This window comes from Gasterosteus aculeatus, chromosome X, assembly GCF_964276395.1.
Source record: "Gasterosteus aculeatus chromosome X, fGasAcu3.hap1.1, whole genome shotgun sequence".
Lineage (NCBI taxonomy): Eukaryota > Metazoa > Chordata > Actinopteri > Perciformes > Gasterosteidae > Gasterosteus > Gasterosteus aculeatus.
The window spans coordinates 16,130,063-16,146,972 of record NC_135698.1 but is presented as its reverse complement, the minus strand read 5'-3'; the positions used below and the strand labels follow the sequence as shown (position 1 = coordinate 16,146,972).

The 16,910-nt window shown below is 46.3% G+C and overlaps 1 protein-coding gene across 1 annotated transcript in view; it reads right to left on the bottom strand.

Annotated features, from left to right (window-relative positions):
• The window catches only part of cadps2 (Ca++-dependent secretion activator 2), a gene marked incomplete in the record, with an annotated part of 66,545 nt that overhangs the window by 30,827 nt on the left and 18,808 nt on the right, over positions 1-16,910 (bottom strand). Inside the window, 10 exon segments of the mRNA XM_078081966.1 lie at positions 1,557-1,693; positions 5,470-5,670; positions 5,868-5,976; positions 6,295-6,361; positions 10,896-11,035; positions 11,190-11,301; positions 12,125-12,246; positions 12,461-12,694; positions 13,105-13,185; positions 15,990-16,322. Coding sequence (XP_077938092.1) covers positions 1,557-1,693; positions 5,470-5,670; positions 5,868-5,976; positions 6,295-6,361; positions 10,896-11,035; positions 11,190-11,301; positions 12,125-12,246; positions 12,461-12,694; positions 13,105-13,185; positions 15,990-16,322 — 1,536 coding nt within the window.

The following is a 16,910-nucleotide window of genomic DNA, read 5'->3' as shown; positions in this document are numbered from 1 at the left end:
CGGTGAAAAGGGGGCTCAGGCTGGAAGCACAAAGCCCTCCGCTTTGACAAAAGGCCGAGGGCGAGGAGCTGGGGGGGCGGCGTGAAAGGGTCGGTCTAATTGCAGAGTCCCGGTGAGGCAGGTAGAGTGAATGAAAGAAGGCACAGATGTCCCTTCGCTGAACGCGTCTTTCTCTATCATTTTCTCTGATGCAGAGCAGATCTCCAAGTCCGGACCAGACCCAGCTGGTAAAGGACACGGCTCCTCAAACAGCAGAAGATCCCGAGCTCAGTGAGCTCGTTCTGCTGCAGAGGTGTACGAGATAAAGAGTCCACTACGGCCTTTGTGACTGTGTGGACGCTCCTTGGTGTCTCACATGAGGTGTTTTCATGTCTCAATGAATATAAAATGCTTTCCATTTGAGATTCATGTTTTAAACATTTTAATTAACACTACTATTTATTTATTTCTTCTTCCCCTCTGAGCTACATCCTGTATGAAATGTGAGGTTGTCCCGATTAGCGTGTTTTATTGCTGCGGGACGGAGACAAACAGGGACGCAGGTCAATGAGGGACATCGATCCACTGCAGCACAAACACAAAACTAAATGTGAATCAAATGTGCACGCATCCGGGGGCTCGCGCTCCGTCGCTTCACACAACCCTAACCCCTCATAGAACCCCCCCCCCCGAAACACACTTATTAGGCTCCTCGCCCCCCCTCTATTGAGTCAACCCAGCAGTTGTCTAGAAGGGTCATGTTCCCTATTTGGGATGTATTGATTAGAGCGTTTATCCCCTCAATCAGTGTGAGAGAGCCCCCCAGGCTTAACACGCCGAGGGGGGGGGGGGGGGCTTCACATTAACAAACTATCTGACCACAGAGAAAGAGAGAGCTGAATAAAGAGAGGCCTTGAGACTCAGCCTTCAGCTGCCAGCAGAGAGTCAAGTGGTTCATTTCACGGCTAAAGTACAACGTCGACTCCATTCCTGCCAGGGTACTAGTGTCCTAGTACACGGTACTAGTACATCAAACTACAAGTTACTGTGAGTAATTCAAAATAAAAACACGTGGCAGAAAGTAGAGGGTACATTTTTTTCCTCTCTTTTTTTCTCAAGAATAAATTGAATTTCACTGGAGAAGATTCTGATGAACATCTTAGCGAAATGAAACGAAAACAAAAATCATCAAAATCACTTTCATGCTAAAAGCCCAAGACTCTCGGGGCTTTTATTATGAAAGGTAAGATGTGAAAGGGGGAATCCGTAAGGAGCTGGAAGAAGGAGGTTCCTTCAAAGTAAATGTTGTTTCTCGTGACCCAGTACTACGGTCAAAATGTCTTCATTATTAATTCTTGAGATATGGACCAAAACACAAGATGATTTGAGTTTGCGTTGATCTTTTGTAATCTTCTCTGGAGTATGTCAGGAAACTGTCTTCTTCTCCCAGTTTATCATCTATACAAAAAGTGATCAATGTTATTTTACATTTCACTTTTACAGATTTTATTTTTGACTTCCTCCTCACGTTCCGCACGTCTGTGATGTAAATGTGACGCGGCGGCGTAGAGACGTACCAGGCAGGAGAAGGAGTCGTTCATGCGGTGCTGCAGAGTTCGCTTCTGCAGGACGCTGAAGAGGGCGGCGTGGTCGAAGTGGCACGGAGCCGCCGAGATCAAACCCTCCACGCCCTGCCGCTGGGACGGGTCCAGACCTGAAGACACGGGGCCAGAGGGACACGTTACTCACAACCCGGTACAGACACCAACATGGGGGGGCGGGGCAGCGATAACCTCCCAAATAATGTCCTTGTTTTCTGATTTGCATTCTACGTTGATGATTGAAGCCATGAAATAAAGTGGTATTAAATTATTAGTAAAGTATTAAAAAAAACATACTGTCAGTGTGTCAACACTATATCATGAAAGTGAAAACCACGGCCGCGCTGGCAGCACGGTTAATGGTTAATGGTTCCCCCCATGTGAGCGAACTACAATGGGAGGGAACCAGTGACCTGCTGGTCACCAAGTTATGATAATAACACAAACAATCCTTATGTGTTACATGTATGTTAACACGTTTGTTGCTCCCTCTTAACCTTTATTGCTTTACCGTCTTTGTGTCATGTGACTTGAAGTGGGATATTTTAGTTATTTAGCTAAATGTTGTAAATGCTAAAGGTCCGATTAGTTCTGTCACCAGACGAATACTTTGAGGTACGTTGACAGATGCTGGTACTAGGTACAAATACGCGGCGCTCAGAGCAGCAGACGATAACGAGGCTTCGGGGTCAACGACGGAAGAATCGAGAAATAAAAGAAGCCGGGTTCATTTCCAGTCCTTTCAGGCCTTCCTGTTAATGGCCCCGCCAAAAGAAAAGCCTAACACTCCCCACTCGGCCTTTATCTGGAGGGGCAGAAGAGAACATTTCGTGATGGGAAGTTTCTGAGCGCGACACATGGCCCCACAAAAGACTGAAGAAAGCCCGGCGCCGCCTCCACGCCGGCCCCGCCCGCGGCCTCGCGCCCAGACCGATCTGCTATTTTCATTAACGCTGCCATTTTTGTTTTTGTGTGGACGCAAGAGAAGCCCGCGAGGACTCTCAGACCCCCTCCCTCCCAGTCTTTGTCTGAAAGAGAAAATAAAAGACGGCAAAAGTGAAATCTCCACAATCAACTTCCAATCGACGCTGCCCCCCCCGTCTTTTCTTGTGACTCCCCGTCCCTGCCCTCTGGCCGGCTCCCCCTCGGTCTCATTCCGATGTAGGTCACTTTCACTTCCGTTACCTCCGGAACACACGAGCGGCCTTAATGTCATTTGGAGAAAGGCGAAGGAGGGACTAAAGAAAACGAGACAAAGAGATATAGATTAGTGCTGATAATAAGAGGGAGCGGGGGGGTGAGAGTATTGATTGGGGGACAGACAGCGGAGGAGAGATGTTGATCCGTGTCAAGTCCAACTTTCAGCTATTATCTGCGGCGGGGAGTGTGGGGGGGTGTTAAAGGGGGGGGGGGGGGTCGTGTGATAGAAAATATGGATGGGTGTCGCCGCTGCGGGCACAGATGGCTGCATCGTCTCCTCACTTTGTGTTCCTCAAACTGCTTCTCATCGGGGTTCCGAGGGCGGACCCCGCCGCCAACAATGACCAGGGGGGGAGGAGCTACGAGGGAACGCCGTCAAAAAGTGGAGCCGTCAATCAAAAGCAGAGGAAGGTCTTTGAGGGTTAAAGTTAAACTCTAAAGAACGACTTCACCTGTGGTTCAACCTCCTCATATGTTCACTTCCTGGCTGCTGTTTGCCATCTGTGCACAGACCAGTAAACCACCACGCCGACTACGTCTACTTCTTACATAGTGTCTAACCAGTCGAATTGCATTGTGGGTAGTGTAGGACGTGTTTGGACCAGGAAGAAGAAGAATGTGCTAATGAATAAAGTGAAAGATTTATTTTTGGTGAAAGTGTCTCTAGTTCGACGTGTTGCAAAAGTCTTAAAAGTCTTTCTAAAATGTTAAATGGCGGTTTGTGTCCGTCTTTGTCTCCTTGTTCAGAACGGCGTGTTTGAGTGACAGTTGAGGTGTGCGTGTGTGTGTGTGTGTGTGTGTGTGTGTGTGTGGGCAGCTTTCTGCGCTCAATCTCTCCATATCCATCTCCTCTTGGCTCCATTGGTATTGTCACGGCAACAGTCACATCCATGTGACATCCTGCTCTGAGAAGTGGCGGCCGGCCGCTGATGGCAGGTTATTGACGCAGACGAAGAGGAGGGGGGGGTCGGAGAGCATTTTGGTTTCAGGTGCGCCGGGCCGAGATGTGACTTGATCTGCCTGTCGGAGCGTAGCGGTGGCGGCGATGTTGTCAGGGCGAGCAGAGACAAAGACACAAACAGACAAGCCTATCGGAGTGGGGGTGGGGGGCGGAAGGGACAGAAAGTTTTAGAGCGGCAGCTGTTTCCACCTGCGTTGGAGGGCGGCGGCAAAGACCCGGGGACGGTGAAGACGAGCGGACAGTCGGTACGTCTTGCTGTCAAACTGACCAGCTGCCCCCTCAGAGACAAACAAGCGGCAGACAAGCGTAAACATCTGTAAAAACAGTGAAAACATCTGGAACAACGTGTCTCGACCCCCACACGGTAGATTTCCACTAGTTTGGAGACAGGAAGTGATGTCGGCCGGAGTTTCTTCAGCGACTTCTTTGTCCTTTTCTTCAGAGATCTGATGCTCTGATTGTTGTTTACTGAAGCCATGACGTGTAAACATCAACACAGTATCCTACAATCTCACTGAAACCCATTCAAAACAAGCTAAGAACTAATGACAACATCAAGAGGAAACTTCTGAAATAAAAGGTCAAACTATGAAGGATAGAAAGGACACAACTGATTTTTCTGCCTAAAGATTAAAACCAAAAGAAGAAGCTGCCGAAATGAACGCAGCTTCCAGGGTGTGCCACCGCGGTTGTCATGACGATAGCAGCTGTCGGGACTTTTCACCCTATGAACAAATGAGTGAACGAACAGCAGCACGTTGTCCTTCAGTCCACTTCAGTTTAATGAGGTGGACCCGGGTCGGGGGGGTGAAGTCCATTGGTCCTACGTGAAGCTCTAAGATGGACCCGGATCCCGTGGACTATTTTCTTTGCTATTTATTATTTTTTGTAAAGACGGATTAATTGATAAACTCCACAACGTTACTTACTATCGTTAGCTGGAATGAGGTGTCGAGTAACATCCTTGTTGCCGGGCAACAAGCAATGGCTTTTAAAGTATCTTCATCCCGGCTCCGGCGCCACTGCGAACTGATTTGGTGACCCAAATTACATCTCCTGCGACCCTCCTGTAGCCCCCGACCCAGACTTTGGCGAACGACGGCTTCAGGCCCCGACTGCCGGTGTGAATAGTTTGGATGTGAAACACTCCGTTCCATCATTTATGTTACCACAAGAAATTATGATACAGGAAGTGTAAAGGCTGCAGCATGAAGGCACAAACACACACACGTAATAACACTGTGCGTCTATGTCACTTTCATTTTTCTGAAAAACACCCGCTGTGTGAAGATTCAGGTTGCACACACACACACACACACACACACGTCACTTAGTTCTACCTCAGGGACACTTTCTATTTCCTCCCACAAACAGCGTGTCATCACCTCTCGCTATTAACGCTCAGATTTCGTCCATTAAACAAGGAATCGTGACAAAGGTGTTTTATTTTCTGGCTGTAATCAGCTCTCAGCGTGGCGCCCGGCTGGCGAGCAAGACGTAATGAGTGAAATGACCAGTGAGAGAAAGGAGACGTGGGGAGGGAGAGAAGAGAAGATGTAACAGTTAGAAGGGATGATGTTGAGCTTGTGACCACTAAGGGCGCTCTGCACGACAGTTAGGACGGGCAACGGGAGAAGAAGAAGGGAGGAGAGAGAGAAGTAATGAGGGAATGAAGGAAGAGGAAAGGAAGCCAACGAGGAGGTTTGGAATGGATGAGGAAGGACCTACTAATAGGCGACGCCAGCTTCTGGAGTCCTCCTCTGCAGTTGGTGGTCTTGTTCTGGGGGGGGGGGACCGGTTTGTAGGACTGCCCGGTGGCCCGGTACATTGCTTGGACCCACAGCATCCGGTCCTGCTCGTCGTCACACGCCAGCATCACCAGGTCGCCCTCCTTGACGGCGTTGAAGAAGACGCGGCCGCCCTGCAGGCCTGAGGAGGAGGAGCGGACACCTTCGTCAATCGTTTGTGTGCGACTGCGACAGTTGTTTCGTTTTTCACTGTCGATTGTGTTAATTATGGGAGACAATAACGTTTTATTGAGAGCTGTGTCTTCTGTTAGATAAATAAAATGAAATCATACGAAATCCGAAACAATGGCAGGTTGTGTGTGTGCGTCTCTGCTCTACCTGGCTGAGGGTCGCTGTAGTCCACCGTGTAGCCCTCCAGCTGCATCAGCTCCTGAGGCTCCGCCTTCTTCTCTCTGTAGCTGCACATGGCAAAGGTGTACTGACTCACCTGCAGGAGGGAAGGACACACACACACACACACACACAGGTTGTGAATCAAAGTGACTTGACTGCTCTGTGGTTGCATGAAAGAATTCAAACCTCTCTTAATATATTCAATGCACACATTTTTATGATCAGATGATTTTATGTAACAGACAAATCATTTTTCATTTCCCATCAGCCTCTCTTTTGACACTTTGAAACAAACATGTATAAAAAGGAAGGAGAACGTTCAATCTCTCAAACACAGACAGACTTCTGTGGTTGCGACCTTTGGTCTGGAGACTCAACCAATCACAGATCAATGTGTCTCATCTGCGTTTACCTGGACGAGAACAAAGTATCTTTTCTTCCAGCGCTTCCAGACTCTCTGTCCTGATGCGTACAGATACCTGGAACACACAAACATTAGAGCTGCATTAATAAGGATTTACGTTATGAATCAACCAAACATTTGTTTCTCTGTATCTGAACCGCTGAGCGTGTTCTGGTGTTGGTTGGTTGCTTGGACAACAGGAGACATTTAAAGAGTTCACTTTTTGTATAACAAAGACGATACAAACAATGAAATGGTGAATCGGGTAAAAGATCAACAGCTTAATAATCATTGAGTGGATTTCTTCACGTGGTCATTGTAGTTCAACAGCAATCCAAAGAGAATGAGGCACTATTCTCTCCATGCATTCCCAAGCATTTATTTAACAATGTGTGCAGCTTATAATATCCCAAAATCACATCCTGTTTTGTTCCTGTTGTTACAACAGCTGATCAACGACATGGAGACATCCGTCGATCAATATGATGAGCAAGAGCCTCTGATACAGAGATGAGCTGGTTTGAAATGATCCCTTCCTGTCTAAGTGGGTGTGGCAACTAAAGCGTCCCCTGCTTTGTGGTCCGTTTGTCTCTAAATGAACCATCATTTACTAAATGAACATCATGCTGTATTGAAGGAAGACTTGAAACCAGAGACTAAAGTCATGTGTCCTGAGGGAACAAATCAAGAGAAAAGTAGTCATTTTGTCAGACTTCTATGAGACCAGAGCGTGAACAGCAGCTCGTCGGGGGAAACAGAACGATGACCAGCGTGAAAGATCCACCGATGGGCGAGCCCCGTTTCTTCAGCGGGTGAGCGAGGGCGCTGAGCGGGTCGACGCACAGCATCGCACGCCCGGACCTTGTCGACCGCCACGGTGTAAATATCCACCAACAGCCCTCAGCTGTTTATCATTACAAGAAAACCTACAGGTTCACTTGAAGAATAATTCTTAGAAAAAAGTATGTTATAAGAAAAATAAAACGAGAAAACCACCTTTAATTGTTGTTTTCAACAATTTTGAAATTTTATATTTTAGAGCATCAGAGAGCAGAACCTCCTCTGACAACACAATTTTTACACATTTTAGGCCTTTTTATTGTACTTGATATGAATTCAGTTCTTTAAATAAAAGTGAAAATCAGTTTCTGCACACGACACTGATGTAAATTTGAGAAGTTTGTTTCACCTTTAGGAAAATGCCACTAAAAAGATCCAAATATTTAGCCTTTTAACCACATTTCACCCAGAAATTCTATTATTCTTGTTTTGAGTGTGTGATAATATTCAATGCAATCGTTTGCTTTCCATCTCTCTCTTTAAATAACAACATTTTTAAACAAAGAAAACCGTAAAACTTAAACCTCATCTACATATTAATGCACACACTGGTTGTTTCCATAAAACATGAAACCATGGTAACGACTTTCTGATCAGCTGAAAGGAAACTGACTGAAGAATCACCTCCAAACGACATGATTAAGCGAGTCTCTAAAAAAACATCTTCTCGTGACCCAAAATGTTTCCCGGTTTGTTCACTTCTTTTTTCCACCACCTCGCCGCCGCCGTCGGCCTTTTGAAGGATTTTAGAGCCTGAAACATTTCTTTCCTCCTCTGCTTCGCGTCCTGTGAGAGCAGCAGGTGGAGCTGATGGAGGAAGCTTCCTGCAGAGCGGCGGAGGAACGCTGACCCAGAGTGGACGCCTCCTGCAACTGCACCTTCTCACTCATCCGCTTGAGCGTCCTCGACTCCTTTCCTTAATTACTTTCTTCACTTTGGCTTTCAGAAATAATGGTTGAGAAAAATTCCACAAAAATGTATTTTGCACTTTTCCTACAATGTTTTATTTGAAACAGGTAAGAACATAGAAATAATAATTGTTTTTTATCTTACTTATCTGGCGTAACCACTTTATTCCATTTTTTTCCTGAATAGAACGTCTCATCTAAATGTACAGGTTGTATCCATCATGTTATGTTGCAGATTTGACAGAGTCTCTCTGACTGTTTTATTTATTGATTAATCAGTTCCACTATAAGTGCACATTTTGGGAAGAACATTTTCAGTGTGAGCTCCTGCTCATTCATCAGGTTGTACATCCTCCATTCCTTTCCTCCTCTTGTTGCACCCTAGTCCCCAACACCCGAGATACGGGTAGAGGAGGCGAGGAAAGGAAACCAGTTGAGAATTAAATGTGCAATCCTTCTTTAATTTTAATGTGACTTCAGTTAAATAAGTGAATAATTAATTCTACCTTCAATCAAATAGCAACAGGAACTATTATGTGATGTGGTTTTATTCCGTGACAACCTGATTATTATCTGGTTATGAAACCGCTGCTTTCATTTCATTTCAAAGTGTTGTTTCATTCTATTCTTTTATTGAAAGAATTCCCGACACACCTTTTCGTAACCGTCTTCTGCTTTACAGACAGACTGCTGGAACACACACACACACACACACACACACACACACACACACACACACACACACACACACACACACACACACACACACACACACTATATTAAATATTAAGTTTTGCTGCTGTCTTGTGGCAGAAAGTATGAACTGCACAAAGAACACGGTTATAACTATCTATCCTTAAAGATATATAGATATACGGGCCAATGACGGATTAGGCGTATAAATGGTAATAAAAGAGAAAAAAAATAATAATAAATTACATTTAGCTGTCGCTTTTATAAAAAAGCGACCTACATTGCATTTTTAACAGTGTTTACTTAAAAAAAAAAATTAACCCATAGTGTGCTGCCAGTAAAGGCGCCCAGGGAGCAGTTGGGTGTCTTGCCCAGGGACACTTTGCAGCCGGGGTTTGAACCGCCAACCCTGCGGTTCCCGGTGCAAGAATATATAGAATATCTCTATTATTTATTCAAATGATGATTTCATGAAGTGATCCCTGGGCGTGTCTTCAGTCCTGCACACGTTGCTATTTTGTGGTTGTAGTTTATATATACACAATCATTTAAGATCCTTTAAGTCTCTTGGTAAGGAATTTAGTACACTTTACATTTAAACAGATTCAGCTTCTATGATGAAGCAGCCGTGTGCAAACACTGCAGAGTGTCATCATCACTGTGATGATACAGCACACGTGTTGCTGTGAGACACATGTGTTACAAAGAAACAACTCTATGGAAAATGTAAGATAGTTCAACATTTCAGAACCAGAGAGCCCATTGGATGGTTTAATGACTACGCTTATATTTAGTCTCCATGGCGACTGTAAAAAACTCCAACCTTTCACTGGGTGGATCACTTCTTTGCAAACATTGTTCTATTCTCTTCAGTTATACCTTAGAGCCTAAATGCACACATTAAAGAAACGAATTAACTCATTAATTTGAGGATGATCATGTGATCTTGAGAGTACTTCCTGTATTAACCAGCAGGGGGCGCTGTCGCATCTCTGCAGGTTTCTCTCTCATAAAGACAAATTAAGAAAATGATTGAAAGAGAATGATATCAAGCTTTACATTTAATTAAATGAGTAGAAAGCATTTCCAGTGACGATCCAGCTGGTATGTCATGTGACCAGGAACAACCAGTCACAGCATCACTGGCTGATCACAAAGTGTTGCTGCCATAGTGTGTACATGTGTACATAGAGGTACACGCAAGTCGTGGTGATGCCTCACATTGGTTTGTGGACTCAAGTTATGAAGTTCTGAGTATTTGGTGTCACCATGTAGTTAATATATTTGGACTGAGGAGGACGTAGAGACGCCGTATACGTCTCTGGTAGAGACATGTCAATCATTTGTAACCCCACCCTAATGCATCCCCTGTTTTATGGTCTGTTTGACTACATGGACCATAATCTACTAAATGAACACCTGCTGTATTGAAGAACTTTAACCTAGAGATTGAGACCATAAACTCACGTTTACAATGTTTACTGAGAGAATAAATTAAGAAAGAAGTAGTCATTTTCTAATAAGACGTCTACAGCAGTGGTCCCCAACTACCGGGCCGCGGACCGGTACCGGTCCGTGGGCCGTTTGGTACGGGGCCGCACCACAGAAAGCTTATATATATTTTTTTCTGAAAAATGTTTTATTTTGACAATTGACCGGATTTTCTCCTAATTATGTGCGCTCGTCCCTCTGACATAGTCCCCACGCGTCACCTGGCGTTTTTCTTGTCCTTTTACCGTGCACGGCCAGCGAACACAGAGCGCGCGACTACTACCCCCCACCCCGTCGGTCCTTCCGCCCGCAACGACTACTACCCCCCCAGTGGTTGGGGACCACTGGTCTACGGGACTAAAGGAGTCGCCCCCTGCTGGAGAGAATGCAGCTTTAAACACAAGACCTGGAGGACACTGCCTGGTTCCTGCCAGCTCCAGGCAGACCGGACCCTGTAGAGCAGGGGTCCCCAATCACCGGCTGTGGGCCTTTTGGTAACGCGCCGCACAAAAATATATGTATATATATTTTTTTGTGTTCTATTTTGAAAAAGGACCAGATTCTCCCCCAATCACATGTGCTTGTCCCTCTTGACACTTTTCCCAAGCGTCACCCACACGCTTTTTTGCCTTTCGCAGAGACTTCTACACCCCAGACCCTGTAGGGGACCGGACTCACCCGCTGTGCTTCATGTTGGGGGGCTTGTCCATGCGGACGGCCAGCTTGATCTTCAGTTCGGTGTCCTGGCTGCTCTTGGGGACAACCATCCGGTGGAAGTCGGCCTGCTTCGGTCCATTGGTAGTTGGATTCAGGACCACCTGAGGATCCGTATTAAAGTGTGACATTATTATATAACAATAGATGGATGTAGAAAAAGATGTGACTCTCAGGCCATGAATAAAACACATGTTGTCTAGCGGTGTGTGTAGTTGTGTCTACAGCCTGTGTGTGTGTGTCTACACATGGACTCACCCGGCCCAGCTCCTTGTCCTCCAGCGCCAGCACCCCGGTGCTCTCGGTGAACAGCTTCACCTTGACGGAGGGCAGCGGGTGGGTAGTGGTGAAGTCCCCCTGGGTCCCCCACCTGAAAGACACAAGGGATCCACTTCACATGGTTCAATCCCCCTCTGGAACAGCGTCAGGCCAAGGAGGGAAACAAACCCTCCTTAATATAATTTAATAGTTATTTGATTCTGGAGAATTCTAACCCACTTCTTTAAGCAAAGCAAATTTGTTTTCTTCCAGACAATGTCATTTTTCTCCCAATACAAAAATGTAATGTTTGATTGAGAAGTGTATTTAAATGCTGTTGGCTATTGTTAGGACACGGGGTAGTGGACCACTTCCAACTATAGTGGTCAAAATATTATGAAAAGATTATCACCATATTGAAATGTTCAGATTTCCGCCTTTCGTGAAAACAATTCAGATTAAAAAAACTAAATAAATTGATAGTAGACAGATTTTGTTTATTCTGTCACTTTCCTCACAGGGATTCTGTACATTTGTCTTCTGACAGCCCGAATAAAGTTTATTCAAACCAGACCACGTTGAGTAGAGCGAGAAAGGCAGCAAGACTTCTAAGGACGTCCGTACATGTGCAGATGTGTGAGAGATGCAAACAGCTGTGGAGAACAAACGAGGTCATCATTTGGCCCGTGGTGACGTTCACTTGTACCAGAGTTCCGCCAAGCAGCCCCTTCATTGTCAGCAAGGACCCCCTCCCATGATGACACGCCTCTATGCGTGTGCACGTATGACAAGTGACCTCTTCACGCAGCTGAACTCCATATTCACTCTCCCCAGTTTCCAAGGCAACAATGCGCAGAGGAGTGTTTCACCGTTTCAGCGCTGCTGCTTGACCTTTCTGCTCCGGCCTGAATGCAGCGGGAGGAAGCAGAACTCACTGTGGTCTGGAGGCTTCGGCTTGGTCCGTCTGCAGCTTCTCTCCTCCCTCCACCTCCATGGTGCAGTACACCACCCGGTTCGGAGCCACGGACTTCAGACCCTGGACCTCCACGATCACAATCTAGAGACACCGGCGGAGACCAAAACCAAAGACAAGACACTGGTGGCCGTTAGCGTTTTGTGGACTATAAATAGTCCAACCCAAATCAGATCAAAGGCTGTACATTATGGAAATACCATTGAATGTTTGCGATCAACTCTCAGGTTCTCATTAAATAACTCCCTCATGTAATCATCCACCAAACTACCAACAGAAGGGACACGCCCACACAGACCTCCAGAGTGAAGGACAGCACGACGTCGGACTTGGACAGGACGTCTCCCTCGTCTCCCATGTCCAGGAAGGAGTTGTTCATGGTGGAGCGTTTGAGCTTCTGCTTGAAGTCCGGACCTCCTTTGGACACCGGCAGGCTCTCCAGGTTGGCCATGAGCAGGTTGACCGCGGAGCGCAGCTCCTCCACGTAGAGGGGCTCCATGTCAGCCGAGACGAACTTCGGGTGTCTCCCGTCCTGAGTGGGACAGAGGAAAACATCTGTGTCTTGGACCCACCGGGGGACGTCTCTGACTGTGCCTTTTGTTTCTGTCATTTCCCTCTCAGGGACTCTGTACACTTGTCTTCCGACATCCCTAATAAAGTTGGATGTTTTGTCCACTTGGGAGCAGCAGAACTGTAGTCGTTTTATGAAAATACAAGCACCCAGCAATGCCTCCATTACAGTCCAAGCCCTTCAACGCGCTCCGTACTGAGCAGGAACTTCTCTCCTGACGAACTCACATTGAGAGCAACACATCGGGGTTTCAAGCAGCAGGAGGAGAGCTAGTTAGCGTTAGCTGTTGGCTAAATAACGGCGCTAGCGGCTTAAATAACATGATGATGCGCTCGACATCTGATATGATCGTGACATGATGAACGCCTCACCCTGGATATCTTCTCGGCCAGCTGTAACCTTCCGTCCAGCTCTCTGCGGATCTGAGCCGCCTGCTCATCCACGTTGTCCAGCTGAGAAAGAAAAAACAGTCAGAGTCACATCAGGCGGCCAATCAGAGCGCTGCACAATCCATATAAGCCATCCAGCAGGTCAAGCAGGCTCAGCTGGGTATTTATGAACCATTTAGCAGCTTAGGTGGTAACAGACTTCAGTAATTAACCAATCAGGAGCGAGGGTCTATAAATAGCAGATCTCGACCAATCTCTATTGACCAATCAGAGAGCAGAGATATTGAATTTTTTCTCAGGCTTTCGGTCAAATTGGGCATATGCTCATTATCAAAATAAAAAACATGTTAAACCCTTCACCACAGAGACATAGGGCCGGACTTTACAATGATTGACAGGTCTCTACTAAAAGACGACTACGGCTTCTCTACTTACTCTTTCGCATTTAAATTCTAGTCAATCATTCATTGCATGAAAAAAAGGCCGAGATGGTGACATCACGACACGTCCTCTATTTCTTAGATACAGTCGCTGACACTCATAGAGGAATAAAGACAGAGCGACAAAACTGAACTCGGTTTAGCTGACTGGACAGAAAAGAAAGGCCTCGTTTCAAGAATCTGAGATGACCGAAAAATCTGAGATAAAAAAAACCTTCTCTGATGGAAACCGTCCCGAAGCCACAGAGTGGAACCTTCAGAGATAAGCCGTTAATTTCAACCAAACGCGTCCCACAGAATCAACCGTCTCACTCAGAGAAGCAAAACTCCCTTTAGTCACGCTGAGCTGCAACTGAACAAGAGAGAAAAATGCTGAGCAGCGAGTTCAGAACTTCTGATATAAAAGTGAGCAAGAGCTGCTGCACTTCTACCCAACCGGGTTTATATCACAAATAGTATTAAAAGCATTACAATACATTTTATTTCATGTAATTTAGCTGACTTACAATAAGTGCAATTAAAAGTCAGTAATATGGAACTAAACCAGGTTTTTATCTTGAAAGTATCTTCACTGCACTAATAATCCAATAGTAATCGCAGTCACTGTGACGTTGACCAAAATGTTACAATTAACCTACAGGAAAACCAACTTTGGAAAATGTTTAAAATTGTAGGACAAAAGCACAGAGAACACGATGGTAGAGACCTGTCATTCACCGTGAAGCCCCGCCCCACATCCTTGATTTATGGTGTTTATGCTTTCACGCCTTGAGTTAGCCGTCGCCATCTTTTTTGTCTGTCTCTGGTAGAGACCTGTCAACGAAGGCAACGCCAACATCTCATATGATGTTTAGTGTGCGAACATTCGCCAATCAGCTCTACAGAAGCACAGCAGGGCCGATGGCAACGTCGAAATGAGAAGCGCTTTTACGTAATTCAGTCTGAACCGAAGCGATCCATCAACCTTTAATAAAACACGCCACCATTACGACTCAATGACCTCGACGGCTTTTCCAGTCGACGCTCAGATTTTATTCCGAGAAATTTAGCGTCTAAAAGACACAAATTACACTGGAGATATTTTTAAAAACAAAGCAGTTGAATAAATAATTTGTCGGTTCAACTTATGTCCCCACTTCCTGTCATCCTCCGGCGGTAATTGCTGAGCTCAAAGAGGATTTGACAGGTATTGTTTCTACAGAAAGTGCTACCCGAGAGGGGTGGGGGGGTGTTTAGTCATTTCTATGGTCGTCACAGATGCGATCAGCTGATCACTGAGTCCTGATTAACTCTGTGAGGAAGAAACAGGAAGCCGTCTGGTATCAACTCGTGTTTTATTGTTGATCCTGGTGGTTTTCAGTGCTGCTGGAGATCAACGCGTGTTTATGCTCCAGCATCGTCTTTGTTGTTCGTGATGAGGTCATGACAGCGTGGCATCGTGGGAGTTACAGGGTTTTACTGCAGAAGGTCTGCTGTCCAGAGCAAACGAACCAGCTGACTAGAGGGCCAGTTTGTAGCCATATCAATTATGTTTTACTTCACCCTAAAAAACACCCGAAAATAAGAATTTATTTTTATTATTAACCGCCATTTTTCTACATTAGCCCCGAAAGCACAAACCGAAATACTGACTGACATTCAAATAAAGTTTCACCTGCCACCAAACCATCTTCACGGCCGGTGACACGCCGCCCGGGCGGACACAGCACTTCCTGTGGCCAAATAAGAAGCCATTTGCTCCTGGGAGACAAACGCAGCTGCCCAAAGAGGATGAAACGCACCTTTGCTTTGATTCAAACGACAGATTTCTGCGCGTAACTTCTAATGATCTGCTAATGCCACTGACTGATGTTTGTCCTCTGAGCCGCTCCTCTGTCTTCAAACAGGAAACTTTGAGGGTTGCCGAGGACTAACCGACCTCGAGACGCTCCGTGACCACGAGCGCATCTCCAAGAGACTGCGTGCATAATTAACCACGGCGAGATAACGGAGAGCACTCTTCAGGTACGCTTGATGGGTCACATGACGGGTCACATGACAGCTGTTGCTCAGTGTTTGAGGTACCGGCACCGTCACAGCGGGAATAGACGCTCTTAAGCATCCAAACGTGGTGTTATGTCTCATAACATCAGCAGAAAGGAGTAAGTTATTAGTAACTATTATTGTCACGGCACGCTGGCCGGCCGAGGAGGTTGAGGTGATAATGAATATATAAACCGTTTGAGTGGTGGAAAGGAAAAGCTGGATAAAGCAGAAGAAACGGCGTCATCACAGCGAGAAGCTGCCAGATTGTGGCCGACGGTCCTTCAACGCATCACATCAGAAAACTTAAATTAACATTTTTTTATTCTATTCGTCTCATTGGAAATCTTTTGCTTTAACCAGATTCTGTAAAACAGGAACTTGAGCTGAACTTTGAAGGCTCACCTGGCAGGCGTTGTACAGCAGCTGGTGCTCGAACTTGCGGATGCCGAGGATCTGCTGGAACATCTCGTACAGCTGCTCCTTGCTGAGGATGAGCTCCGACGCGGCGCTCAGGTGGGCCCGCTGGGACGGGCGCCGCGCATCCTCCTCCCCCCGGTAGATGGCGTCGTACTTGGCGATCCAGGAGCTGAGGACCGTCTCTTTGCTCAGGCCGTCGATCTCCGGGAGGCTGCGGACGCGCCGCTCGATGTTCTTCTTGAAGATCTCGCGGAAGTCACTGGCCGAGCAGCCGCCGCCGTGGACCATCCGGGAGACGCGCTCGCTCTTCAGGAAGCCCTGGGGAGGGAGGGGGAGACGAGGTGGGTTGAGAACCCACACGGACTACACGCTGCCGGCTACGAGAATGTGTGTGACTCCGTACATTGGTCAAAGGCTTTAAAACCGAGGGCTTAAAAATAAAAACGTTTTTTGCCAAATCAAATAAAGTCAAAGTCCCCAAACACCGAGGCGCGAAACAGTACCGGGCAGTGGGCCATCAACGCACAACAGGAGAATACTTTTTTCTTGTCATTTGACAAGTTTTATTTTGAAAATTGACCGGATTCTCTTCTACAGAATTGATCATTTTATATGTCAAATACCAACATCCTTGAGGGCTACAGAGGCCATCTTAGTTCTAGCCCGTGTTCGGTTTGTCCATTCTGGGCTCCCGTAGAAATATGGCGGTGCAACACGGTGGACTCATATTTAGTAGCTTCTGTTTACACTGAAAAGGATGGAGCAGAACTTAGTAAGATATGATCCATTTAGAGTCAAACCATGAAGACCATAAAGCAGGGGATGCTTTAAGGCGGAGCTTACTGTGGAGCTTACCAGGAGGCGACTCCTCTGGTCTCATTAGACGGCTATGGTGTCAAACAGACC